Source organism: Carassius carassius, chromosome 4 (genome assembly GCF_963082965.1).
Source record: "Carassius carassius chromosome 4, fCarCar2.1, whole genome shotgun sequence".
Taxonomy (NCBI): Eukaryota; Metazoa; Chordata; class Actinopteri; order Cypriniformes; family Cyprinidae; genus Carassius; species Carassius carassius.
In genome coordinates this window covers 26943573-26970654 of record NC_081758.1, presented here as the reverse complement: position 1 = coordinate 26970654, position 27082 = coordinate 26943573, and the positions used below count along the sequence as shown (strand labels likewise).

Genomic DNA, 27082 nt, shown 5'->3' with positions numbered 1-27082 from the left:
CTGCAGACAACATGAATGCATATTTAAAATGATGTAATATAATCTATTTTTGACTGGGATAAAAAAATTCATTGTGACATGAAACATTAGTAGAGTTAGATTTAATGCCTTGAATATTATTAATAGTATGTGATATGGCTGGTGTTCACAGCTGACAGGCTTGGTTACATCAGCAGAATGTTGTTACATTTTGGTGAAAGATTATGAAAACAACTGATTTAATGCTGTCTACAGCTCTATGTACTGGTGAATTTACTAACATTTAACTAGTAAAAAGTCCCTGAACTCCTGGTGGTCTGTGAACACTGGTGGGGAAGGGAGGGGAGGGCCAAACAGCGGCACACTCTCCTCTGAGAAAATCTTCAACCTGCGACATAAGAAAATGATTAAGATGCAAATAATATACTCTACCATTCAGTAACATTCTAAATGTCTTTACTTTCATTTTTGATCAATTCAATGCATCCCTGTTGAATAAAAGTATTAATTTCATTTTTAAAAATCTAACTTAACCCACATTTTGACCAGTAGTTTATATATAATAAATTAATATTTAATATATTATTAAAACAACATTTAACATACTTTTAATATACAAATAAAAGTTTTTACCTGTAACTATCATTCTGGCTATTATATCGAACTAAGGCAAAAATATCTGTGGGGTACGTAAAGGAAATCATTGAATTGCCTGACGTGCAAAACTAATTTACACAAAAATCTAAATGAATTTATATATATTTTCTAAACTTTTGTCTTGTAAAGAAAAAAACATCACCCATAAATAGCCTAATCACTGTCATTGGGTGACTCATTGCATCATTTCCACTCAGCTTGAGGATGAAGGATACGTGTGAAATGGGAGCGAATCATAGAGGGTTTGAAGGACGGCGAGGCGTCATCTCCCTCCTGAAACACAATGGTCACGATGTCGTTCCCAATGTGTCTCTTCCTCTCTACCTGCACAGAGTACAATAATGACAGCTATAATCATGCATTCATGAGCATATTTCAAAAGGCTGCTTTTGTTTCCTGAAAGTATATAACCATTTTATTTCTCTCCAGTACGAACAAATGAATGATAAAAGTTTCATTTTGAAAAGAGCACATGCCTATGTGTGTGGGTTTGTTGTTGCGTTTGGCCTGTGCACATGTGTGGAGATTCAAAAGCTTCTATATGACCTCTGACACCTCAAGCCTGTTAGCCAGAAAGCATAATTGAGCTTGTTAATGAGTCTTGGCCATTATGGCCAGAAAGGAGCATTTATCTTTTATCTCAAGAGCACACATACACATAAAACATCCCCTTAAAGCTCAATTACTACATGGCTGCTTTTCACCTGCCCCTCTCCACCAGTATCTCTCTCATTCTTTCTCTCTCTCTCTCACACACACACACATGCATCCAGACACAGATACATGGGTGTGACCATGGGGTGTGACAGGAATGAATATTTACTTATTGCAGTGACAGATTCATTTCTACTGAGAGCTCAATTATGATTCTCTGCCACTTCCCCTCTTCCTTACACAAGAGCATCCTTCCAATGACATACTGTGTAACACTTGAACAATAAAACAGGCTTTCATGACTGAATCCAACATCTTTCTAGCATCTGATAAGCAGGGTTGAGCCCTAGGATCAGTCAGTTACCCCCCCCCCCCCCCTCCCACCAAAGAAAAAAATTGCTCACCCTAAAGCCCTTCCAAACCTGTATGGTGTTCATGCCACAGTAGAGTTTTTGTGAATAACATGTATAAAATTTCCAAAATTGTGAATAAAATTTCCTAAAAACAATTATTTGGCTTTGCCTCCAGAAAAGTCATTTGACTGGAGAGAAGAAGAAAATATCATCAGACCAATATAATTTCATAGCACCATTCACTTTGATGGTGCTTGTATGACATGTTTTTTTTCTGTTTGGAGCTACAGTATGAATTCACTTGATCTGAAAATAGCTGTAAAGGTTCTTAAATACTTCTTTTGTGTTCCACAGAAGAAAGAAACTCATTCGGGCCTGTAATGTCGTGAGGGTGAGAAAATGATGACTGAATTTTTTGGTCAACTCTCCCTTCAAGAAGGGTTTTTTCAAGAAAACACTCCCCCTTCCATGTGAACTCTACTTTATTTCTGAGTCTTCTGACAGTTTGGTTTGCCTGCATGCTTTAATGGGTCAGCAAGCGACTTTTAAAGCGCATCAGCTCTCCTGCTCATTTCATGAGCGGTTCAGCAATGGTAAAGGTAGCTATTGACATGAAGGGCTGAAGAGGCTCTCGGCTGTAGACTGCCGAGACCTTGAACCGACAGAAATACTTTTAAAATCCTGCTATTGTGAATGCTTCCACAAGCAATCCAGTGCACAAGAGCGCTACTTGTACTCAATCAGACATATGATCTGATAGAAAAGTGAGAAACAAAAGGAGAGAAATAGAAGGATTACTGTGTGATATAATCAAGAGAAGAGAAGGATATGAAGTGAGAGAGAGTGAAGTGATTGACGCTTGATGTAATCAGGATATGGATCTGAGGGGGGAAGGGGAAAGGGAATGGAGAAAAGAGAGGGAGAGACTGACCGCTGTGATGTCCAGTGCTTTTGGATGTTAAATATAGCCTGTTTTCCCCTCACCACCTACTGAGCTAAAGACTGCCTCCTTTGTGCCTCAACAAACACATGCAGCTCTCTTTTCTCAATCTCACCATCATTCAGAATTCCCTTTGATTCTTCCTCCTCCCTGTCTGTGTCCTCTGTTACCTATTTGTCTGTCTCTCATTCTATTTGTAGTTTTACATTGATGTGTTGTTTTTGGTGGTTACTGGAACCATAATGTGTCTTTAGTTGTGTCTATTTGGACATGACTTGTTTTAGAAAATCCCATTTGGATAGTGATCATATCAGAAATGGACTGAGAATAATGATATGAAAATCTGATAAATATTGTCATACTATGGTTGATAATGGATGTTTGACAGATATTTAAATTCTATACTATTTCGTCTATTAAAAAGTGTCAAATTAGTCATTTCAAATGCTAAAAGGGGAATTTAGGCAGCACAAAATTATAATGTACAGAGTTAAAATTACATTTAACACTGTTATTAAATTATTGATGTGTTCGAAGGTTAACTCTAAGAGAGCTTTAAATTATGACAAAGTTAATCTAAATTTAAAAATAATAAGGATGAAAAATGTAATATTCATTATTGCCTGATATATATCCAGGACTGACTGATGTATAAATCCGCTAGATTGTTCTAAAGTTTTGGGTTAGTAAGATTTTAAAATAAAATAAAATTAATGTTTTTATTCAGCAAGGACACATTAAATAAAAAAAATATATATAAAAAAGGTATTTTAAACTGTACAAATATTTCACAATATTAATATTTTACTGTATTCTTGATCAAATAAATGCAGCCTTGGTGACTTCTTTCAGAAACATTTAAAATCTTACAGACCCCAAACCTTTAAACGGTAGTGTTAAAAACAAACATTATGGTACCAAGTTGTGTGTTATGTAGCTTATGTTAAGCCACAACTTACCTGTTGTTTGTTCTCTTTAGAATAAGGTAACATGGTTGAAACATGCAACATGAGCTCATGACCCTGATAGACTGTGTAGATGGAATTTATTCCTGTAGTGTCATCTAAACACAGAGAGAGAAAGAGAAAAAAACATGAATGTGCAAAATTCACTTGATTCATTTTTTTTTATGTGTATTTGTCCTACTCTTAGTATCCAGTCCTCCGCGATACCCTGCCCAGCCCTGCAGACAGATCGTGTCACCAAGGAGATTCAGAAATTTATCGAAAGTCTCACTTCCCGATTCTGAAAAAAAAAAAAAAATTAACCTTGAACACAGAGCATTAATAAATTTAAGTGACATCAAGGGAGTCACCTTGTGCTGGTCACATTCTACAGTTAATGTGAATTATAATAAAGAATAAATATGGTATATTTCTGATGTCTATCAGAATCGATGTCTATTCGGCTGTTACTAATTAGTATTCAACAGTCAGCAGAAAGGGAAAGAAATATTTAGTATTATGAGCATGTTATGAGTGGTTTTGTGCTCACCATTGCTGAACATTTCATCATCTGTCAGCTGTCCATCTTTGGCATAAAGAACACCAAATTTAAAATTTACACTGCCCTGTAACAATATACAAACACATGTGATGAGCATTCAGGGGAAATTCATACAAAAATGGATATAGAAATAATTAAGAAGGTCCTTTGTTTTCATTTCATACACAAATCAACCACATACACACATCTGACAGTACACACCTCTTGCTCCTCCAGCACCAGTAACTCCTGCCAACAATTCAAAAAAGAAAACAGTTCAAAACATCAACTATATCTCTGTACAATAAAACATTCAGTTTCCATCGAGGTTACATTTCTAAACACCAGTTAGGAGCACTAATAGTGTGGCTTACACAAACATTACAGAGAGCGTATTCATGTATTCAAATATCTGAATGCCTCTGACAATCGCCTTTGATTAGCGGCACACATTTCCACAAAAGCAAAGCTCTCTGGTGCAACAGCAGCTCAGATTGTGCCTGCATTTGAATCCTAAAGTGAATATGAAGCAGAACAACGAACCAGAGCAGAAACAGACAGTAATTAATAGAGAAGATGACGTGATGTTGATTGACAGGTGTGGGTGGGCACCTTCTGAATCTCTGGGTTAAGGATCTCCCTCGGGCCCTTTTCAAAACGATCCACATTCATGGCACTGGAAGGTGAAAGCTCAAATGAATGAATTTGAATCTACTTCACTCAAATTAAATCTTTTCATGTGCATTTGTTTACAGGCAAGAAGGATGCATTACAAACAGACTTACCTTAATATAGATTTGACTGATAGTGTTTTTGTTGGACTGTATGGAAGGCTGATTTTAAGAGTACCCTGAAGGAGAAGGCCACATTTCACAAATTAATACTAACATGAAGTGAAATATGACGCGGCATAACAAGCCAGTATTGCTGGAAGCTACGAAACAGGGTTTTATAAACGAGACCTTGTTGCTCATTGGAAAGTGACATTAAATACTGTGTGCTATTCATGGTTTTTTAGGCATTTAGTCTTCACATACCACCTTTGAGACAACAGAGCCAAACAATGTAGAGTCACTTCATGAAGAGGTCAATCTGTTATGTGAGTCACTGCACAGAGCAAAAGTGACCCACACACATGCTGTTACCTGTCAGTGGCTGACTCACCGTCTTGCGCCAGAGGATGGCTCGATACTGTGGGATCCTCTGGTTGTTCTGATCTGACAGAACCACAGACATGAAGAAGGGGTTCTTCTCAGCATCCGTCCCCACATAGTTTTGATGAACTACAGAATAAAGGGAAAGTCACTGCAAACCCCTGCAATGCCTCTGGATTCTTTATTTAAATTAGCTACGCAATGCACATTGCTTTTCGGTGGATGTACTTAATCTCGATGTTAAATACTTTCACAGATCTTTGTTGGATCAAAAATACAGTCACATTTTAAAAGAAATGTCTTCTATTGTAATATATAATGTGATTTATTCATGTGATGGCAAAGCTGAATTCTATTTCTTCAGTGTCACATGATGCTTCAGAAATCATTCTAAAATGCTGATTTGAGGCTCAAGAAACATTATTATTAGCAATTTTGAAAACAGTCATCCTGCTAAATATTTTTGTGCAAACTGTTTTTAAGGTTTCTTTGATAAATAGAAACTCCAACAAAACAGCATTTATTTAAAACAGAAATCTGTTGTAACATTCTTAATGTTTTTATTGCCACTTTGCATCAATACAGTTTGTCCTTGCTGAAATCAAGGAATCATTTCTTTAAAAAAACAAAAAAACAGAATGACCCTTAAACTTTTGAATGGTAGTGTTGACACACACACACACACACAAACACACAAAATTGCTATGATGCTTTTCTCATTGAGCAATAGCTGTGTTATTGACAGTACAATTAAACTTCAGTTCTCAATTGCTCATCTTATGCATATTAAAAAAAAGTTTTAGTATTTGCAGATGGAACAGATAGTGTCTATGATCTTCCCAGTGGACTGTGTACTGTACGCGAAGGGACTAAGATGTTGCTATTGATTCACATGTAATGATTTATACATGTATTTTATGATTATAAAGATTTGTAGTAATTGAAAAGATTTGGCTTTTTTTTTCTTCTGGGCTATTTTCTTTTCTATATAAGGTTACTTGTGCCTTCTTGATGTGCTGCTTGCACAATGATGCTGATAGATGCCACACCAAAGTGCTGTGACCATGTGAACTGTCCTTAGAGACGTGACTATGAAGATGCCTGTTTATTTAGATCTATTCCTGGCGCATCAAAATAAAGAGGGAAAGAGGAAGGCAGGGATGGAAGCCTGCTGTTTGAGGAGAATATTTTGGAACGAGACATGCCTGTTTAAAAGACAGAAGACAAATGGAAAGAGGCTGAAATCCAATTAGAAGACAAGATCTGGTCTGTCTCTGCATCTGCACCCTTCCTCTACTGTGTATTCAGTCTCTCTCCTTCTCTCTTATTCAATCTCTCTCTCATAGAATAAAAGGTATTTGGAGTGATTTAAATCAATTAAAGAGACATAATGCAGCATCTGCCTCGAGAATTTGTGCGGGAAAACCAGTATTTGTTTTTTTATGTGAGGAAGGGAGAAAAAGAATGCCAGTTAAAAGAAAAAGAGAATGATGAAGCATATAGCAGAATGTTTTATACTAAAACACTAGTTTTAAGTGCTTAATTTTCTTCAGCATAAGAATGCAAACATTGGAAAAAAAGTTCCATTTCAAATGTTCCTGTGGCTCGGTGGTAGAGCATTGTGTTAGCAGTGCAAAAGGTTGTGGGGTTGATTCCCAGGGAACACACATACTGGTAATAAAAAAATATAGCCTGAATACACTGTAAGTTGCTTTGGATAAAAGTATCTGCTAAATACATACAAAAATTATAATATTTAATTTGAAATTTTTAAATGGAACTGGTTTTGAATAGGAACTCAAATCCCAACCCTACTCAAACTGTGTTCAATTATTCCCTGCCTATTTAATTCAAGTTTTTCTATCCCATATATTAATAAAAATATGCTAGCCAAAATATAATTGAATTGGATTTCTCAAAACAGTGTTATGCTCTTCATTATGCTTTGTTGAGTAAAAAGAGATCAAATCCCAACATGGGTACGTGTGCATGTACAGTATGTGTATGCAAGATAATTTGCAAATCTGTGTGTGTGTGTGTGTGTGTTTGTCTGTGTATGTGTGCATACTCTATACTTGGCAGTGGAATCCCACCTTTTCCCAGGAAGTACTTGAAGTACCATCTGGTGTGATACTCTGGGTTCTCCAGATGGACGTCAGTTCTCCTCCATGTTCCAGGCGTATGGTCAGAGGTCTACAGAAAAGTCCCACCAAGAATTTAACCAATCAGAATTATGAATTTTTTTCCCGCGCCCTGCAACATTTCCATTAGCCCCAACAAAAAAGAGTGATCAATATTTATTTTTAGCTGTGTATTTTTGTTAGAAATATTTATATTTAATATAAATATAAATGTATATTTACTATATAAAATGGGTTTTCTTTAAAATTTCTGTTTATTCACAAATACATTTTTTTTTTCTTTAAACAAGGCAGTTTGCACAAAGCTGTAAATGATACAACTGTAATGTTACTTTACAATCACATTTTGACATATGGTATATGATGTAAAACATTACTGAATAATTTTTTTAAACAGTTTTTTTGCCTGCATGCTCAAGACTATCACAAATCATTCTTGTAAATTCAAGAAAACCTCTATGTTAACCAGCCACATAATATTATCTTCAAGACAAGTCAACAGAATTTGCAACAACAATAGGGTGACCATCAGTGATGCGCGGGTCAATGTATTAATAACCCGCACCCGACCGACGTTTTCAACTAACCCGCCCGCAACTCGGACCACAAAAAAAAAAAAAAATATTGTACCCGACCTGCTTCCTGACCCGCATTTTTAAAACGCAGTAAATGCTCATCGTAGCGTCATTGGGCCATAGGAACGTAGGCAAAACTAACTAGGCAAAAAAAAAAAAATACAACAACACTTAATAAATTATAATTTTGTCAAGAATTATAAAAAAAATCGTCAGTAAACTCATCATTTGTACTAAAATAGTCTGGTCTGGCTATGTCTATTTGTATGTTTCTGCAAGGTCAGCAGACATTGAGGCTCGGGTTTTTTCCGATCAGAGCTCGTGAGCGGAGAGCGCATTTCTGAATATCCCGCTCCGCTCGCTCATTCCGTGGTGTCTTGCTCAAACCAGAATGGCCTGCTGGTTCGAAAATATGCAAGGAGTCATTTTATTGTTTAGTAATAAACTGGTGTTTTCTGTGTCGCTGCAAAGATGAAGTTGACAATGCAGACTCGCCATGAACGCCAGAGAGAAATGCACATTTCATATGGATTACATCATCAGAGTGTAGCCCATCTATTTTGGTTTGAATATTTTTGTTTAAAAGAAGACATTTCAAGCTTTCTGTAATATTTAGCCTATATTTCTCAAATCTGTGAGGCACACGCTGAGTTTTGTTCACATGCAATGCAAGTGATCCTGCCGGCGCCTTATTACATTGTCTGCTAGGCTATTTGCTTATTTAGGCTATTAAACACGGGCAACTGATTGATAAAACATTGATCAAAATTAAGATACAATTTATAAAAAAACGAAAATCTTTTAAAAATAGTTTTCTATAAAACAAAACTTAATGAAGTCGTCAAAATCATGTTTTACCAAAAACAGCGCTGTTGCTCCCCATGCAGTCTTCTTTGCTGCCTCCATCTCTATGTGCAGACTGAGCTCGTGCGTCATCTTCATGCCAGTTATTCAGCCAATAAAGTGTAGGCCTAGGTATTTAAAAAATGTGTCTAGTACTATATAAATGACAAAGGTTTAATTGGCATTTTTATTTCAAAGGACCCGACCGACCGCGACCCGAATATCATTAAAAATATTTTTGGATGACTCGTAATCGCCGGCAATCGCGGGCGACCGCAGGCACCCGCTCATTTTGGATCAACCCGCGCATCACTGGTGACCATACATCCTCTTTTTACTGGACACGTTCTGGCCATGATTTCTAAGTTGCCTAAAATGTCTGGGTTTTGGCTTTGTTTTCCTATTTACATGCTCTCTATGAGTCCTCATACATTTTATGAATGCGCATTTATAATGCTTGACCATTCTCTGTAGATCCCACTGTCTCGCACACCATGATTGGCCCATTATGTACAATGCCTTGCACGCTATTGGTCAAACTACTTTTCAATCATTACCTTCAGCAAATATAAAAACGATAGGAAAACAAAGATGAAACGCAGACATTTAGGCAATTTAGAAATTATGGCCAGACAACGTCCGGAAAAAAGAGGACAAATAGTTACCCTAAACAACAATGTAGAAAAGGTAATAAAAAAACAAAATTTTCTGTCCCAAATACAAAAAAATAGATTAAATGTAAGATTTCAGCTGCAAAGCAACACTGGCTTGAGAGGGAAACTCTCTCACTTTTTTATTGCTTTGTTGTAGGGCCGCACACATACATACAAACACAAACATGTCTGGTACACCTCTGCTAATCTAATAATCAATCCTATCATGTTCCAGTAAAAATTCCAAACAATATTTTCACACTGACAAATTATAAATAACTAAACAACAGCCTCCCTATTTACTCAGAGGAACCCTAGGAACCCTAATCTCTATTGGTGACAGTCCAGCCTAAATCATTAACAACCAATCAGAGGTCTGATTTGGTGGGATACAGCATTGGGGGTTGGCATAGCTACAGTCTGGTGCTTGAAATGAAAAGGACAAGTGGATGGAGGGAAAGAAGAGAGAGAGATAGAGAGAGAGAGAGATAGAGAGAGAGAGAGAGAGAGAGAGAGAGAGAGAGAGAGAGAGAGAAAAGAGGGAGAATAGGAGAGCAAGAACATTGGGGACTGATTGAATCACTTGGCTTCGATTGTTGTTTTTGCTGATGCTTGTATGTTTCATTGAAACACCTACAGACACGCTCACAAAACAGAAAAGCTGGTTTTGATTTGTTGCCCACTGCCAGATGAATACATCTGTACTCTTTCTCTTTTCTTCATCCTTCCTCCCACTTCTTTTAATCTGTGCTCCACTTCCTGTGCACCTTCAGTGAAAATAGTGAAGTGACATTCAGCCAAGTATGGTGACCCATACTCAGAATTTGTGCTCTGCATTTAACCCATCCAAAGTGCACACACACAGAGCAGTGAACACACACACACTGTGAGCACACACCTGGAGCAGTGGGCAGCCATTTATGCTGCAGCGCCCGGGGAGCAGTTGGGGGTTCGATGCCTTGCTCAAGGGCACCTAAGTCATGGTATTGAAGGTGGAGAGAGAACTGTACATGCACTCCCCCCACCCACAATTCCTGCCGACCCGGGACTCGAACTCACAACCTTTCGATTGGGAGTCCGACTCTTTAACCATTAGGCCACGACTTCCCACGACTTCACATCTTATGCATGTATTTACATACATTGTATCGCCCCCGTGCCTGCAGTGCTGCACTGACTTGAACCCGCAGCCATCAAGCAGATGAGTTCAAACCCTTGTTGAATCTCTCCACGGTCATGAGAACTTCAATACTAGTAGAGCTATTTAACCTCTAGCCTGGCAATTTTCAGAATAGTTTTGTAACACTTTTGGATCTTTTACAATTCATCACATACTGTGGGCAGTCTGCACACACACATTTCACACTGTACAATATTTCATCATATCTTACCTCTTCTATTGATCCATTCTCCACTCTGAATCTCCCAGCTCTCTGTATGGCCCCATCTGCATCACTAGAGATGAGCTGAGGTGAAAGACAGATATGTCATGATCTTAAAACCACCTGCATCACGTGGAAGAGATTAAAGAGTACAGCTATACAGCAGGGTCCAAAAGACTAGTACAATGCATTTCTCTAAATTATTATTGCTAATTATATTATCAGCATAAAAATTTGAGTGAGAAATTGTGGCATTGTTCTTTTTGTTTCAATGCAGTATATCATTCTTATATGCTTTCATACGTTTGGGGTCAGCAAGGTTTTGTTTTGTTTTTTATTACTTTTATTCAGCAAGGATACATTACATTGATCAAAAATGACAGTAAAGACTTTTACATCTGTTACATCTACCCTTACCCTTATGTGCTGTCACATGTTAAAATCACATATGAAATATGTAAAACGCATGTGAAGCACATGAAACATGGTTTTGGAACATGTACAGACTTGGTGAGACATCTTTAAAAAAATGTAAAAACATCGCAACACCAAACCTATAAATGTATGTAACATATATATTAATGTTTAGATATCCTGAAAACTTGTATTCATATATGGACCAGATATACTAAACAGGGCAAATTAGTGTGAAAGTACAATCCTATAAAAACATTGATGAGAGTGGAAAGTTCTGTGGTTGCTCTACTGACAATGCATGAATTAAAGAATATGGACACAGTCAGATCATTTTCATAATGACCAGAGCAATCTACCCAGAGCAGTGCAAATTTATGTACAGCCGATAATCAGGTGTGTGTAATATTCTAATAACATGGGCGCAAAATGTATTAATACATACATTTTTGGGCATTAAATTATGGCACAAGTACCAGTAAACTGACTACCGCAAACCTTACTAATTCACCTTGCTCGATTCATTTACATATTCCCCTCCCATTATTTCTGCATCTAAAAGGGAAACTCCTACAAATGCATATGCAACAAAGTTAGCCGCAAGAATATGTCCATGCCGTTTCATCACTGAATAACATATAATGTTTTATTTCATCATAAAACGGACATAAAATCCATAAAACACTTCTTAAACCACTGGCTTTTCACTTCTATTAAATGAAATTCCTGCCTTTTTTTATTGAATTAGCCATCTAAAACATTTTGACACTGATGACGGCCTCAAACGTGGACAGAGTTTCTTTGGTTTCAGCTTTTCAGAATCCTAAAATTAAATTAGATTTTGAATTACTGATTTTTATTTCAAGTCACAGTCTAAGAGGTCTGAGTCTGCTGAAGAGATGCTCGTAGAAAGACACAAGAAAGACAGAGAAAAGGCAGCATATAACAGTGACACTCTCAACACAGACACACACAGATGAATTTGTTTACATGAAAACCCTTCAATATGAATGCAGAAGCAGCTGCACACTAAATCAGAGACTAATTACAGGCAAGTGATCCCTGTGTGTCTGATATGTGTGCAGCACTGATCGTTTCATCTGTGCTCACTTGCTCACACATACACACACGCATACACTTCTGTCTTAACACCTATTTGTAAGAGAAGTAGTCTCACTGAAAGTGTATATCTGAACAGATATTGTGTGTGTATGTGGGACAATCACTTGCACCTGACACGATGTAATCTGGTCTTTGCAGTAAAACTGCAGCATCCCCCCAGATGGAATAATGTTGGTTGCTAGGCAACAGAACACAGAACCTCTCCCATTTCCTTTTTCTTCAGTCACCCTGTTTTCCTCCTCACATTTCTCCCACCTTTCTTCTCCACCTGTTGGTCTGCCTCCCTCTCTTTCTCTTCCCTCTTTTCTGTATCTGGCAGACCAAACTGCTAAAAACAGACTGCAGCTGCACTGCAGCCAGAGAGAGACTAGCTGGAAGGGTGTGAGATTGACGTTGTATGTATTTGAGTGTGGCAGATGGCCTGCCTTGGCCTCAGAATGCCAAAAGTCCAGGCAGACGATTTTAGATAAACTCTTGCACTCAGACTAATCACTTAATAAGCACCATTTGACATCGTAGTTGAGATAAATCAAGACCAGAATGGAAAAAATAGTTTATATGAAGTTGCTGTTTCTATAAGTGTATGCTATGTTAATGAAGAAAACAAACTATCCACTTCTTCAAATATCTGAACATGATGCTTCTGTTCTTCTGATTAATCATCTGTATTCGTATTGGATGGTGGTGTAGGTGTTTGTATTGGGTGAGTATTGTGGTGTACACTGACATTGTGTAATTATTAATATATATGTAACACTTTACAGTGTCAATTTATTATTTCAAACATATTTCAATATCTTTTTTTATTTGTATATATCTGTATTAGATTTGTATTGTTCAGTAAACATTTTATTTTAATATATTTTATTGACACTATAAAAAATATATTTAAAATGTATCAACAGTATTTGAGCTCAGTGGAAAATTAAAGCCTATATTAATTTACATTGAATGTACACTGACTGCAAAAGAGTGGTGGTTAAATTATTAAAAAGGTTTTGTGGATAAATTTCTTCATGTCCGAAATGGATGCAAGGAGATCAAAACCCTTGAGACAACTTGACATTTGCTCATGACACATGCCTACGATACACAAGATCCCTCTAATGCAGGAGCACACAGAGACACATTTACGTGTCTCATAAGATAGTTTTTTTTGCCCAGTGACATTCTGTGGTGCTATTAAGGTGTTTTGATAAATGCCATGAGGTTAATGATAGCAGGATAATAACAGGACAGTCTACCAAACTCAAGCAAAAGTTCAGAACACACACACACACACACACACACACACACAAATATCAGAGAAGCATGAGAGAGAGAGAGAGAGCAAGAAAAAGAGAGCACAAGAGAATCAATTCTATTGTGACTGGGATGTAACATTGATCTTTTTAGAGAGCTTCTGAACGTGTTCTCATGCCCCACACAATAGAGTGAGTGAGAGAGAGAGAGGCAGAGAGACAGATGAGAGGAGAACAAAATATGGAGAGCGGCACAAATGGAGAAAGCAAAGCATTTGAGTCTGAGAGAAAAGCAAAAGAAAACATTTCCATAATCTAAATCAGTCTACACTGTGGAATGAAGCTTTGGGTGAACTGTGAAGCACAGAACAGGTTTATACAATGAGACCATCAAACAGTGGCAACTGCAATTACCATAAAATTATCACAAGTCTCTTTCATTTTTGGAAGGGGCAGGAAATTAATCACTGCAAGTTTTGTGCTACTTAAACTTTTTTTTTTTTGCTACTTAATTTAATTGCATACAGATTAAAATGAAAAGTATAAACCCTGTTTGCACAACCTGACATCCAGCTATGGGCAAATGCCAGAGGAGCTGCTTCATGTGCCCTTTTGGTGAGTGGTGGACCTTTATTTTTAAAGTTTAAGGGGCACAGGTTGTAGCAGTGATATCAAACCAGCAACTTTTTATTTTATTTTTCTGTGTGTGTGTGTGTGTTTGTGTTTGTGAGAGATATACAGATGAATGCACATCTCATTCTTAACTATTTCTCTATAAAACACATTAAAAAACACACATACAGTACACAAACTTAATAATTAATTGCAGAATGAGTGGCAAAAAGGAGAGTGGAGGGAAATTATATAACTGGTTTTAGTTTAGTTATATTTAACAAATCAAAGGATTTCCCTCTAACACACACTCAAAACATACAAATTAATAAATCATATGGACTTGATTAAAATAAGTGCGCTGTTCTTTCCCACACAATGCATTTCACACCAGAACTACACTCAAAGTCCTTGACAAGTGGTCTGAACTCACAGATAACTTTCAGACAGCCCGTAAGTAAACAAATAAATTGTGTCCCATCTTTTGAACTTGAGTCTTGTGAGAGTGACCCACCCACAGCATTGGACACAGTGAGCGTGAGTCATTCTCGATGCTTCATATGATAGAGCTGCAGGCAACATGCTCTACTGAGCCCAACATGCTAATTTTACACACCGCAGTCACTCTGCAGCCATCCCTCCCTCTGCTCAGCATATGTGTGTGCATGGGGTTTGAAGGCGTTTGGACTTGGTTAGAATCAAATAATTATAATAAGAGCAATACATCAGAGGCAGAAGATGCATACTGGGAGATGTGTATGTGTCATCTTGCAGCATTATAAGCATGTCTGCACGTCTCCCGGTTCCTAACAGTCAGCAGAAGTGAGAAAAAAAGTGTTTATTACATCTGAAATCAAAAATGCATGGATTTGCTACAGGGGGCCTTTTTTTCGCCCCCCAGGCATGTGAGGGACATTTTATTACAGATGCACGCACTTTTTTCACGTCTTCTGAACTGTTGACAACAAACACCCACTTACCCCCATTGAAAGGCTTGGAAGAGCAAGGACAATATTTAATATAACTTCGACTGGATTATTCTGAAAGAAGAAAGTCACAAACACCTAAAATCTCGAAAATAAAGGTACAAAAGTTGTCACTGGGGCGGTACCTTTTCAAAAGGTACATGTTTGTACCTAAAGGGTTTATTTTGGTACCTTAAAGGTACATATTAGTACATAAAGTGTGCATATTAGAACCTAATAGGTCGTACCTTTTGACCGTCCAAGTATAGCTTTTGTATTTATTTCTGAGAGTGTAGGATGCCTCGAGGGTGAGAAGAAGATGGATGAATTTTTATTCTCGGGTGAACCATTTAAATGTTGTGGTATAGCAAATATGTTTTTATTGCACACTTGCTTTTGTTAACAGTGTTGTTTAGGTTTTGGTTTAGGGTTTAGTGTTGGTGGTACGTTATTTTTTAAATATTAAATAAATTAACCTTTTAGTACCATTAACCTACCTTAGCAGCACACATTACAAAAACCAGAATAATTAAATGTTGCCAGATTCACATTCATATGTTTGGAATAAAATGAGCACACATTTGTCACTGCTCACTGGATATTTTACTTAGAACAGGTTAGCTACACAGCCATTTGTTGACATAACACAGTGTATGAGTGCCCCTTGGTTTCAGACTGGATTCCAAGCCATTTCAAACTCATGGGTAATGATTCCAGTTCAGATCTAATTCAGGTAGGCTTTAGACATAACCAAGCAAATTTTCAGTTTACTTTCTTTTGTTACTTGCTTTATGTTTATGTTCGAAATAAAGCATCCATTCATTCATTCATTCATTCAAATGAGACTACATGTAACACCATTCCTGTTTCTCAATTCTACGAAAAAGAGTAAAAAAACTCAATACTTGAAATTTGTTTGCTGTGTCCAAAAAAAAAAAAAAATGCACTGAGCACTTTTTTTTAAATAAGAAAGAAGCTAGTATCTTGGCAATATCTTAGTGATAATTTTTTGGGATACACAGCAAACAGATTTCAAGTATTGAGTTGTTTACTCTTTTTCATAGAATTTATTGATGAATTGTCATAAGTGGAGTGGATTAAAACAAACACAAAATCATCCTTTTCCTCTTTCTCGATAGAAATGGAATCATAATTTTTTTTTTTTTACTTTTTCAATTGATCCAACAGGTGCCATATAACAACAACACCAACAAAAAAAATGTACTTCTAAATGTTCATTTAAAGAGCTGTAAGAATGACTAACAATCAAAAAAAGGGAAAATCCTCATGAAAACTCTTCTTTAAATCCATACAAAAGTAAGCAATATAATGGTGAGAGACTGAGGAATACTGAGGACATTTAAGGCATCAGCACATATAAAAATGTGTCTGGTTGGATAAAAGGTGATGAAATGAAAGAGGGACAATGAAGCATTGTTCTGTTTCACTCTATATCAGATTCCTGTTCCTCAAGGTTCCTGTTGGTATTAGAAATATTCTCCAACACATCTTCAGCCTGTGTATTGGTGGGTAAAGTGGGTCAGCTGTGTTTTTTCAATGATTTCAATGATGTTATCGGCTTTCACACACTGCAGCTGAGTCCTGTCATAGACTTCAGTGAAGCTGCTTTGATGATGACAAAGCATTTTCATCTGCTCTCTTTGAAACACTCTATCTTAGACTCCTTTATATACTGATTCCTGACCAGGTTTGATGCAACAAGCAATGAAAGGAACCTCTTAATCCTTGACAGTGATAAGTGATTAGTGACACTATATTTTATCAGCCAGTTAGTTTTATTTCTGCTGTGTCCCACCAGGTAGCAGCACACGGAGTGAAATTTCACTAAACCAAAACCTTGCTCCTCAATGCACAGTAAATAATGAAATAAACATAAGAGATGAGAGATTGATTGTGGAACTTTACAAACATTAGATACTGAAAAATTCTTAAAAAAACAACAACAACTATTTAAAAAAAAAAGCATGCCGTATGGTGATGCATAAGTGAAATCATAAAAAAATAAGGTATGTGCCTTTTATTTTCATGGTCTTCAGCTGTGGTATGTTGCAAAGTGTGACATAATGAGTTATTTAAGAGATCTAGTTCACATACTCTTCTGACTGGCTGAAAATTTTCTGCGTTGCCCAGCATTTTCACTTTTGATATGAACAGAAAAAAATGCTTGTTGCTGGAATCAGGGTCATAACCACCATAGACTATGAGGGGGACAATTTTTAGGTGGCCTGCCAGTGGTCTCGTAAATGTCAAATTGATCACATCAAACAAAGACTGGCTTTACCATTCACAGAAGAGCCCATGCTTCAGATTTAATGATAAAAAAGTAAATAGCTCAAATGTAATATTTGACATCTGTTTTACAATAAATATTCATGAATAATATCCACTGATGCAAGCCATTTTTATTTATTTATTTTTATTTTGCTGCTTGGAATTGAAATTAGTCTATATAATTTATGTAATTCATGTAATATCCTTTGTAATTGAATGTGAAAGATAACAAACACTAACAAAGACATTTTCGGCATATTTGGCATATGATTAAGAGTTAATGGAAGTATATTTTAAAATATTTATAAATAAAACGGTCCATTACATTTGTAACACCACCTAACCAAATAAAAAAGTATTTCTCTAATGTTTAAGATATCGTTATGGCCTAGGTTGGAATGATATTTTCTTGGTATATCATTAAATATATTAATTAAGGAGCCATTGATATTAAAATCCATGCATCCAAATAATCCAACTTATCTATAAAGTATGCAAAAAGCTGTATTAGACGCCAAATCAGTAGCATGTCCGAATTCAACATGGCTGATGTACTGTATTCCATCCATTTATACTACACACATGAATATTTTATCAACAATAGAGAAGTCATAAAATGCAGCACATTTTGCTTTCCAACAAAGATATTGCATTGGCTGATGTTCTGTGTTCAGGTCTAATGTCTTGCTTGAGTTTTCTATTATTATAGGTTATAGAATCAGTTTCTAGATTATATATAGACTCTTTTAGAAATGGTGTCTAAACAAGAATCACTTTGACATTAAGCCATCATGCAGCTATGAGAGGACGGGGGACTTGGGAAGCTTTTAACTCAAAAACCTCACACACACACACACATTTTATATGCACTTATATAAAACTGACTGAAACATACAGCTAGTCAGCCATGCATAGATTTTACATCTAAAACATCCAGAGCAGACACACTTAATCGTTTGGTTCTCAGGTTGCAGCCTATGAAAAATATATGAAAAATGTATCCCTCTAACCATGTAGTGTGTGTTAAAGCTGTGTGACTCTCTACCTTGTGTATGTTTGCACAATGTAATTGTATAATAATGTAATGTGGTCAATACTGCAATTTTCCCTAATGATGATTACACTATTAAATGCAAAACACACACATAAAAGTGTAAATGTAAAATTATGCAACCACTGGCATGAAAACCATAATAGAATCAATTAATAGTATAATATAATAATTGCAGAAAAACATTGTCAGACAGATACATACAGAAATCCATAATAAAGAGAGACACATTCTGGAATAATGAATGCAATTAGACAAAGCAAATCGTTAGAGAAAAAGAGAGAGACAGTAGAAGAATCTTTCATAATAACCTCAGCCTGGTTTAAAAAGAGCAGTGTGGCAAAGCAAAACAAATAAACAATAAGAAACAGATTAAAAACAAAATAATCATATGGAAAAATAAAGACAGTTAGCATAACAAAGATAAATATGGCTTGCATGCTAATTAAAAAATAATAATAATAACTAGATATTTCTTGTTTTAAATTTACAATGGATATAAAAGATGGGTAAGCAATCAGATGGTCATTACTGCAAAATAAACCCCAACAGAGAGAAGAGGACACCGATGGGAAACATATTACACGGCTACTCACTAAATAAATGGACATGAAATACTGATTTGAGTAGAAATTATTTTATTATGTAACAAGAATGAGACTGTAAGATGCCTTGTAGAAACTGTAGAGAAACAGAATACAATCACAAACAACGGTCATTATTCAGAAATATCAGACTGCAAAATGCTACGATTGACAAGTACCAGAATCAGAAACAAGTACCCCTGAAAAAGATACAATTCATGTACACTTTTCTAAACTTTCAAAACAATTACTATGCTGATAAAATAATCTATAATTAAAATAAATAATTTTTCACTACGGGTCTCACACGGTAGCTTTAGATACCAAATCACAATGGCACATGCAGTAACAAATGCCCTTCTTGCTCCTTTTCTCATACAGACACATACAGTTGTATACACACACATTTATATTCTGCATCTGTCGTGCATGATAACGCATGTGGTTTTGTGACACGGTTCTATCTGACACAAGGTCACACATTTCTTTCTACCCACAAACCTCCTGCACGTTTCACATGGGAAGTAGCATCTAGTGTGGTATTAAGCCACTTCCTCCATGCAACAACTATCTGGAAGAGACAGACACCGCTGAAAGAAATACAGCCACACTCAATACAACACGTGCGTTTGACCAGACAAAATACTCTGAATCATATAAATGATGCTATACTTGTGCCTATGCTCCCAAAGATCTTGGGTGAGGGTGAGATGATGTTTAAGTGAGAAATGTACGTAATTACAAATATATTCAAATCTCATCTGATAAAACAGACAGAACCGCAGACATATATAAGGAATCAAACAGGAACACATAGCTACTCCTTTTACAGCAGTGCACAGGTGGAGAAAAATAAATTAGAAAAAGGGAAATACATAAGAGTTAAAATATGACAGTCCTCACCAGTTCAACTGATCCATAGTGTTTCCGGCTGAACTCTCCCCGCCTGCACCCAAGATCCTCTGATGCTGAGCTGCAAAACAGAGCACATAACCATTTCAGCTGAATTCATTAAGTTTAAGAGCACACGATAAGTTTTGCACTTTATTCTCTTGGAAAGAATCAGCTGAAATACTTGTATATTAAAACAACCATATTGTTCATGTGATTTCCTATTGATAAATGCTTTGCTATCTGCCTCATCACCACATGTGAAAACACAGCATTTTAGTTTCAATACCAGAAAATTGTGTTCCAAAAAGTAAAAGCCCCGCCCACTCACATCCCTGTGATGTCGCAGCTTCATACTTTTTGAGTGAAGTAGTTTCAGATTATTAGAGTGAGAACCACATGCTCAGTGACTCAGCTGACAACTAGACACCTCAAAACCTCAAAGAGGATCTCTCCTGTTGAAACCACTTCACAGGAAGACCATAATGACACTAAAGGTGTGTAATTTCTGTGCCACTAGCATTGCCAAATCAAATACCATGATAATAACTGTTTCAAACAGGTTTCCCAAATATTCCCCTCCAGAGCTCAACATTAAGGGTGACCCACTAGACGGTATTATCACACCTGATCTGGACCTCACTACTTGAGCCCTGTCTGCCATTGGCTGGACAAACACATAGCCCCGCCCTCAAACTGATACCATTTTTGCCAGTGTTGCTATGTCAGGATGAGATGCTCAAACCCCAAAAAAAAAACATTGTTTAGATGCCACCAACCGACAGTGTTTATTTTTCAGGGGCATCAACCTACAAATGGCTTACTTATAGTTATATTATGAGAAAGTATTTCAAAATTATAAAATACAAACATCACTTTTAATAATGCTGCTGTTCAGTCAACTACTTGTGATTCTGGTTAACTCCTTTTTCATAATATTTGCTGTATCGAAGACAACATTTCTTCTGACTGAGGTTTAAACAGTTTATATGCTAAGCCACATGGACGCTTACATTTATTATTACTTCAAGTGCAATGTAAATCGTGCATGTGAGCAAACACATTTCTTCTCTGTTCCTCATTATGTTTCCATTAGTGCAGAATGCAGCTAAGAATGTCTTTACTGACAACAGAAGAGATACTGTGCATGTCATGCATGTATATATATGGTGCAAAGTTGTAAGCAACCGGAATCTGCAGACTTAAAATACTGAGAAAATCAAAATATTGAGAAAATCGCCTTTAAAGTTGTCCAAATGAAGCTCTTAGCAATGTATATTACGAATCAAAAATTAAGTTTTTATATATTTACAGTAGGATATGTACAAAATATCTTCATGGAACATGATTATTACTCAGTATCCTAATGATTTTTGGCGTAAAAGAAAAATCAATAATTTTGACCCATACAATGCATTTTTGGCTATTGTTACAAATATACCTCAGCAACTTAAGGTCACATATGGTAAAATGTGCTTAATGGTACTCTTACAATATATTAAAGCTGAAAGTGTTATAAAAGTAAAAATATTTAATAAATTAAATACTATGTTATGTATGTGCAGATCCCATGTAGGGATGGTTGTATGCAATATGTTTCTGATAACAAGGCTGTGCATGCGTTCTTGTTTTTTTTATGTAGCTTTAGAAGTTTTAACATAGATGCGTCATTTCCTATGCACTTCTGCTATGCACCATACTGCATAATGCTCTCAGATGGGGGGAAGGGAGATGGTTAATTGAAAGATTGGAAAAAAAAATGAAATGAGATAAAAGGTCGACTTCAGAAATGGCCTCATAATCTTGTTAGAATGACCCACTGGTGAATTACAGTCAGTTACATTTAAAAATGCACAAGTGATTCTGACAAACAAGACAAGGAAAGAAAGGAATGGCTCATTAGATGATTTACTGTGGCACAGGGATGAAAGAAACCTGCTTCAAATTCAGAAACACTACCCTCGAGGAGAAAACAATTAACACCTGAGGTCATAAAAACATCATAAGATGCAGAATGGCTTATTGTTTTACTCATATCTTCAAACAACCCTTTGATTGTTGCTCATGATTGAATGGTTCTATTGATATAAAGAATCATCTCACAAGAATGAGATATTTTTAAGAAAAGAAATCCTATAGGCTAATGGCGATGATAGTGATAGTGTGCCGGCTAATGACCGTGTTTGTGATTATGATAATGATGACAGCAGCATTACATAATTAGCGTAGCCATTATCCTCTGGGAATACTGTGAAACCAAATACGGTCAAGTTTGTTCACAGTAATCACTCCTGTTTTGCATCTGTGATAATTTTGTTATAATCTGGCATGATATAATGTTTCCAATGATCCAGAGCTCAATGCTTTAGACATCTGCAGACCACACATTTCTGATATCTTGACCGAAGAAAAGGTTACAAGTGAAACTGCTGCAGACAGTCTGACAACGGACGTCTGACAACGGACGTCTAACACCGCGATCATTAAGAACAAAACTGCCCTCTGAGCTCCAACTTTCTCATTATGCACCAACTCTGCTGTAGAAAAAAAACACAGCACTGTTAAAACAGATTAATATAATTAAGCCAACACTGCAACGGGAAGTCAGAGAACTTTCCTTTGAGAAAATGTGTGATAAAAATGGATAACAAAGACAAACACATGCAAAAACAGTATGGTAGAGAAAGAAGGCCATTGAAAATAACTTATTTTAATTGAAAAATTAACACACTGCAGATTTATTTTATTTTTTTATTTAGGTTTGTGGCAATAATTCAATATCAGACTGGCCGAAATATGAGATTGTATTTATATAAATTGTTTGGATGGAAATGGTAGGCTATATGTTTAGTTTTACCTCAAATGTCACAGGTCAAGAGTTTGAAATGGCTTATGTGTTGCATTGTTGTGATGACACATTTGTCATGCTGTGCCAAGTGGTATTTGTGTGGCTTTCTTTTGTAAAAAATAAAAATGCTGTGATCCGCTTCTGTTGCTTTAGTTGGGACATGTCAACAGGACAGATGGATTTTTGTTCTGCACTAGTTGGATGGCTATATTATGTTGTCATGTAAATAATTGCTCAGTGACATCATGCACACCTCATCTTGAGGTGTTGAGGAAAACCTCTTATGACTGTGGATGCCTCACTGTCACAATGCTTTACTACAAATACAGCACAAACCGTCTTAAAAATGAATAAAAAAAACCCACCTTTCCTTCGATTTTAATCTTAGAAAACATCATGTTTATTGTGACACTAGTCGTACAGTGGTGCATGGATGTTCACTCTACCGAGAGGCATTGGCATGAATAATTTACCTATTTTCCGTACTAGTATATCCTTCTACTACACAGTGGGAAAGTCTAAAACATGTTGTCTTAGCAGAATTGTAAGCAGCCTATACATAAGACAAAGCTACAAAGGTTTTCTCTTTCTCATCTGAATTCAATCTACTTTAGATGAAAAGACTTGTGGACTCTGCTGAAGCGAAATAAGGGAATGTGTTCTCTGCTGAAGGGAAACAGGAGCGCAGTTTCTTAGAGACAGTTAAGCTAAGCCAAAAAAAAAAAACACCTTCAGAACACAGAGATAGAGATGTTAGACAAACTGACAAGCCCATGTCACCACTGACATTTATATCATATTCCCATAACACAAAAGTGAATGGTGACTGAGACAGTCATTCTTTTTTAACAAAGAAAGTCACAATAGGCTAATATGAGGGTGAGTGAATTATGAGAATTCTCGTTTTTGGGTGAAGTGTCCCTTTAAAATTAAAAACCGCAACATTATTAAAACACACACACAGACATTCGCGAACATGTAGGAGAATTAAACTATAAGCTTTGCATGCAAATTTGTAAAAAGAAAGATGATTTATGTTAAAAGTGCTTATTTCCAATATCCGCATTCGATATGTTGATTGATTATGGGAGAGCGCAGCTTGTTGCACGTTCAGATGAAATGCAAGAGTCTAAAACACCTGATACTGCTGCAATACGAATGTCAGAATAACATACACAAAACAACATCTGGTCTTAAATATCTGAATGTAAATATCAATATCTAAACGTATAAAACATACAGTAACTGAATGCTTTACCGTTGGTTGAAAGTCAACAGTTTCGCAGCAGGGTCTGCAGCGCTCATGGCCCCATGCGATGTTATTCTCTCCCGCAGTCCAAATTCTTCTGTCTCTCGCCTTTTTTTCTGAGTCTTCTCTTTTAAAGAGATAGATTAGTAACCATCATAGTCCCTACAGCTGCTCGTGCTGCTGTATCACTTCATTGCGTTGCCCTTTAGTATTGGTACCTCGTTTCTGCCGGTCTCTTTCTAAACGCACTTGATGGACGCAGTGGTTAGTTTCTTATGGACACACAGGACACACCTCGCGCATAACTGAAATTACAAGATGCAGATTCTCGTGGACTGGAGTCCCCTCACGGCCGCGCGATGGGCTCGTAACCGAGAGAGCCAGGTGGAGAGCCTGTTAACAGCATCTACAGTATCTGTCTCTTTATGTGTATGTGTTTGTGTGTGTGTGTGTGTGTGTGTGTGTGTGTGTCTGTTTTTTGTTGCCAAATCAATACAAAATTAGAATAGAAGAGGAAATATTAAAGTAGCTTATTAAAGACACTAAATTAAAGCTATGAACCAAATAACATAAAAAGCAGCATACTGTAACACTCCAATACCAATTATTAAACGATTCATGCTTTAATTGCTATTAAAAAACAGCACAAAAATATAAATGTGATAAAAGCTTAATAGCCTACAGTTAAGTATAATATTTTTATTTTAATGAAAATCTTTTCATAAATAATATTTTATGTTTATTATTTAATTACATTTACTGTCTTTACGACAAATAAAAAATTTTTATTGTAAGGAAACACTAACTTATAAAAGAGTTAACATTTAACTTATTTAAAGAGTTAATTAATTAATAGGGGTTTTGTTTAAGTTACTAGACAAGACAGGTTTCTATCTCTGTGTCTTACACATACAAAAACACTTGGTGAAATATTTTAATTAGAATATTTAATTGCATTTAAAGGGTGAAAGATTGTTATTAACTGAGTGTATTCACTGAAATACTGAACAATTTCCTTCCATGTCTGTTAGTTTTGCTTTCAGCCTCATTTTTTAGACATTTACACAGCCGCTGCCTGAACAGAATGTAATGCTAAGCAAGATCATCATGCTGTAGAGCCAGACAGTTTCTCATTAAGATGCTCATTTACATTAGAAAGATTCAAGCTTGCATGATTTTTAATAATGTCACAACTGGTGACTGTGACTTACAGCTGCTTCATCATGGCAAAGCAATAACTGTTTTCATCAGCTCTGTATGCAAACACATTACTTTATGAGGTAAGACCATGCAAATGAGGATAACCATAGTTTCCACTGGAAAAGGCAGAGCATTAGCCATATGTGTTTGCATGCACATGAGATGTGACTGTGTGCATGTTTATGGGAACTGTCTCCAAGGTTGCTGTGCACTTTGCATTTACAAAATGAACACCTTACACTAATGACAAACATCCCTCCTCCTGTGTATGTGTTTCTAGACAGTACCCCACCACCCCCCACCCCCCGCCATATGATCTCATAACCTTCATTCTTCTTCCCATTGCTCCAGGTCTACCCATAATCCTTCTGTCTAGTACAGAAGTGAGGGGCGCAATGAGGTCATGGTTCAGACAATAACCTTTTCTTCTCATTTAATCTCTCTCTCCCTCGACTCACCCTCACTGTCTGATGATGTCACACACTCAGAAACATCTCCATGCCTGTTCCATTCAAACCTGCACATGCAGAACATGTAACTCTTTAAATGCTAGACAGTTGGTGAGACAGAGAGAAAGTGAGATTATGAGAGTCTTGAATATATTTAGTAATAGAAGAATCTTGGGATATATAGTAGGAAGTGGGCGGAGACTAAATTCAGACTAATTAATGCTTTTCATTACTATTACTAGCAGAACAGCATGTTATCAGCCAAGCTGGGGCATACAGTAATAGACTCCAACACAAATGTAACATGAGAGCAGTGTGTTTCTGGTGGTATGTAATTCCCTCCCTGCAGACATCACAGGTATGGATGACTGGGAACAGTTAATGATTTTGGAAACCTATATTGAGAGAAAAATTGGGATATAGTCATGTTTAAATATGAAATATGAAACTATAAGGAAAACAGTACAATTAATTATTTGACTGGGAAAAACAATCTTATATTTTATAAATGACAATGACTTAGTCCTCTTGGGGTAAAAACACATAAAAAAAGCACTGAAAACATGTAAAGTGTTTAAGGAACTGCAATTTTTGCCTGGAAACTGATGAACAGAGGAAATCAAACAATGTACAATGAGATTTGTACATAAAATCAAGCCGAGCGTTTGTGGTGTTTTTGTGCTGAAGGGTTTGCGTGCAGGTGTGTGTGCACACGCTTTTGTGTGTGTTTGTAACCTAAACTCTTTTGTCTTGAGGCTTGTGGGTATTATAGCACCAAATGAAATGTGCGGTTGAGCACCTTTATTGTCAACATAAGAGTTCAAATTACAGGTGTAATTACATACAGCTCCACACACACACACACACACATACACACACACACACACACACACACACACACACACACACACACACACACACACACGCACACACACACACACACACACACACACTTCACAATACATACACACACACTTCACAATACATACGTACAAATAACAAACGAATGTTACACAACAGTTAAAACCGTAATGACATTTTTAGACTAAAGTAGCAGACAGAGAACACAAAGGCTAATGACAATAAACAACAGACAGGTGCAAGGTAGTCTTATTGGAAGCAGCTAGTGTTTGAAAAATTCAGCACATGATTGCAGGGAGAACATCAGCGTTCATCTCACATTAGCTCTGCCAGCTGAATAGCACATTAGTCAGGAGTCATATGCTTTGCATATGTGGTCAGGAAGAGTGAAGCTATGGAATACTGAAGCAGATAAAAGTATTTGTGTGTGGAAGTAGGGGGCATGTGAGTGAGCTGAATTACAAATCAATCTCCACAGGAGTGTGGG

At 36.5% G+C, this 27082-nt stretch overlaps 1 protein-coding gene across 7 annotated transcripts in view; it reads right to left on the bottom strand.

Moving 5' to 3' along the window:
• LOC132139622 (GTPase-activating Rap/Ran-GAP domain-like protein 3) overlaps positions 1-27082 on the bottom strand; it is a 59673-nt gene that overhangs the window by 18674 nt on the left and 13917 nt on the right. For 6 of the 7 annotated variants that reach the window (XM_059548114.1, XM_059548118.1, XM_059548112.1 and 3 more), the window contains 13 exons: positions 20001-20070; positions 10826-10900; positions 7316-7415; positions 5233-5351; positions 4854-4918; positions 4681-4744; positions 4291-4317; positions 4078-4153; positions 3730-3828; positions 3543-3646; positions 852-960; positions 613-658; positions 261-367 (listed from right to left, as the gene is read on the bottom strand). In XM_059548114.1, the coding sequence (XP_059404097.1) occupies positions 261-367; positions 613-658; positions 852-960; positions 3543-3646; positions 3730-3828; positions 4078-4153; positions 4291-4317; positions 4681-4744; positions 4854-4918; positions 5233-5351; positions 7316-7415; positions 10826-10900; positions 20001-20070 (1061 nt within the window). Of the gene's footprint in view, positions 1-260; positions 368-612; positions 659-851; positions 961-3542; positions 3647-3729; positions 3829-4077; positions 4154-4290; positions 4318-4680; positions 4745-4853; positions 4919-5232; positions 5352-7315; positions 7416-10825; positions 10901-20000; positions 20071-24094; positions 24443-27082 lie in introns of those variants that run through there. The other variant, XM_059548115.1, reaches the window with a different exon arrangement.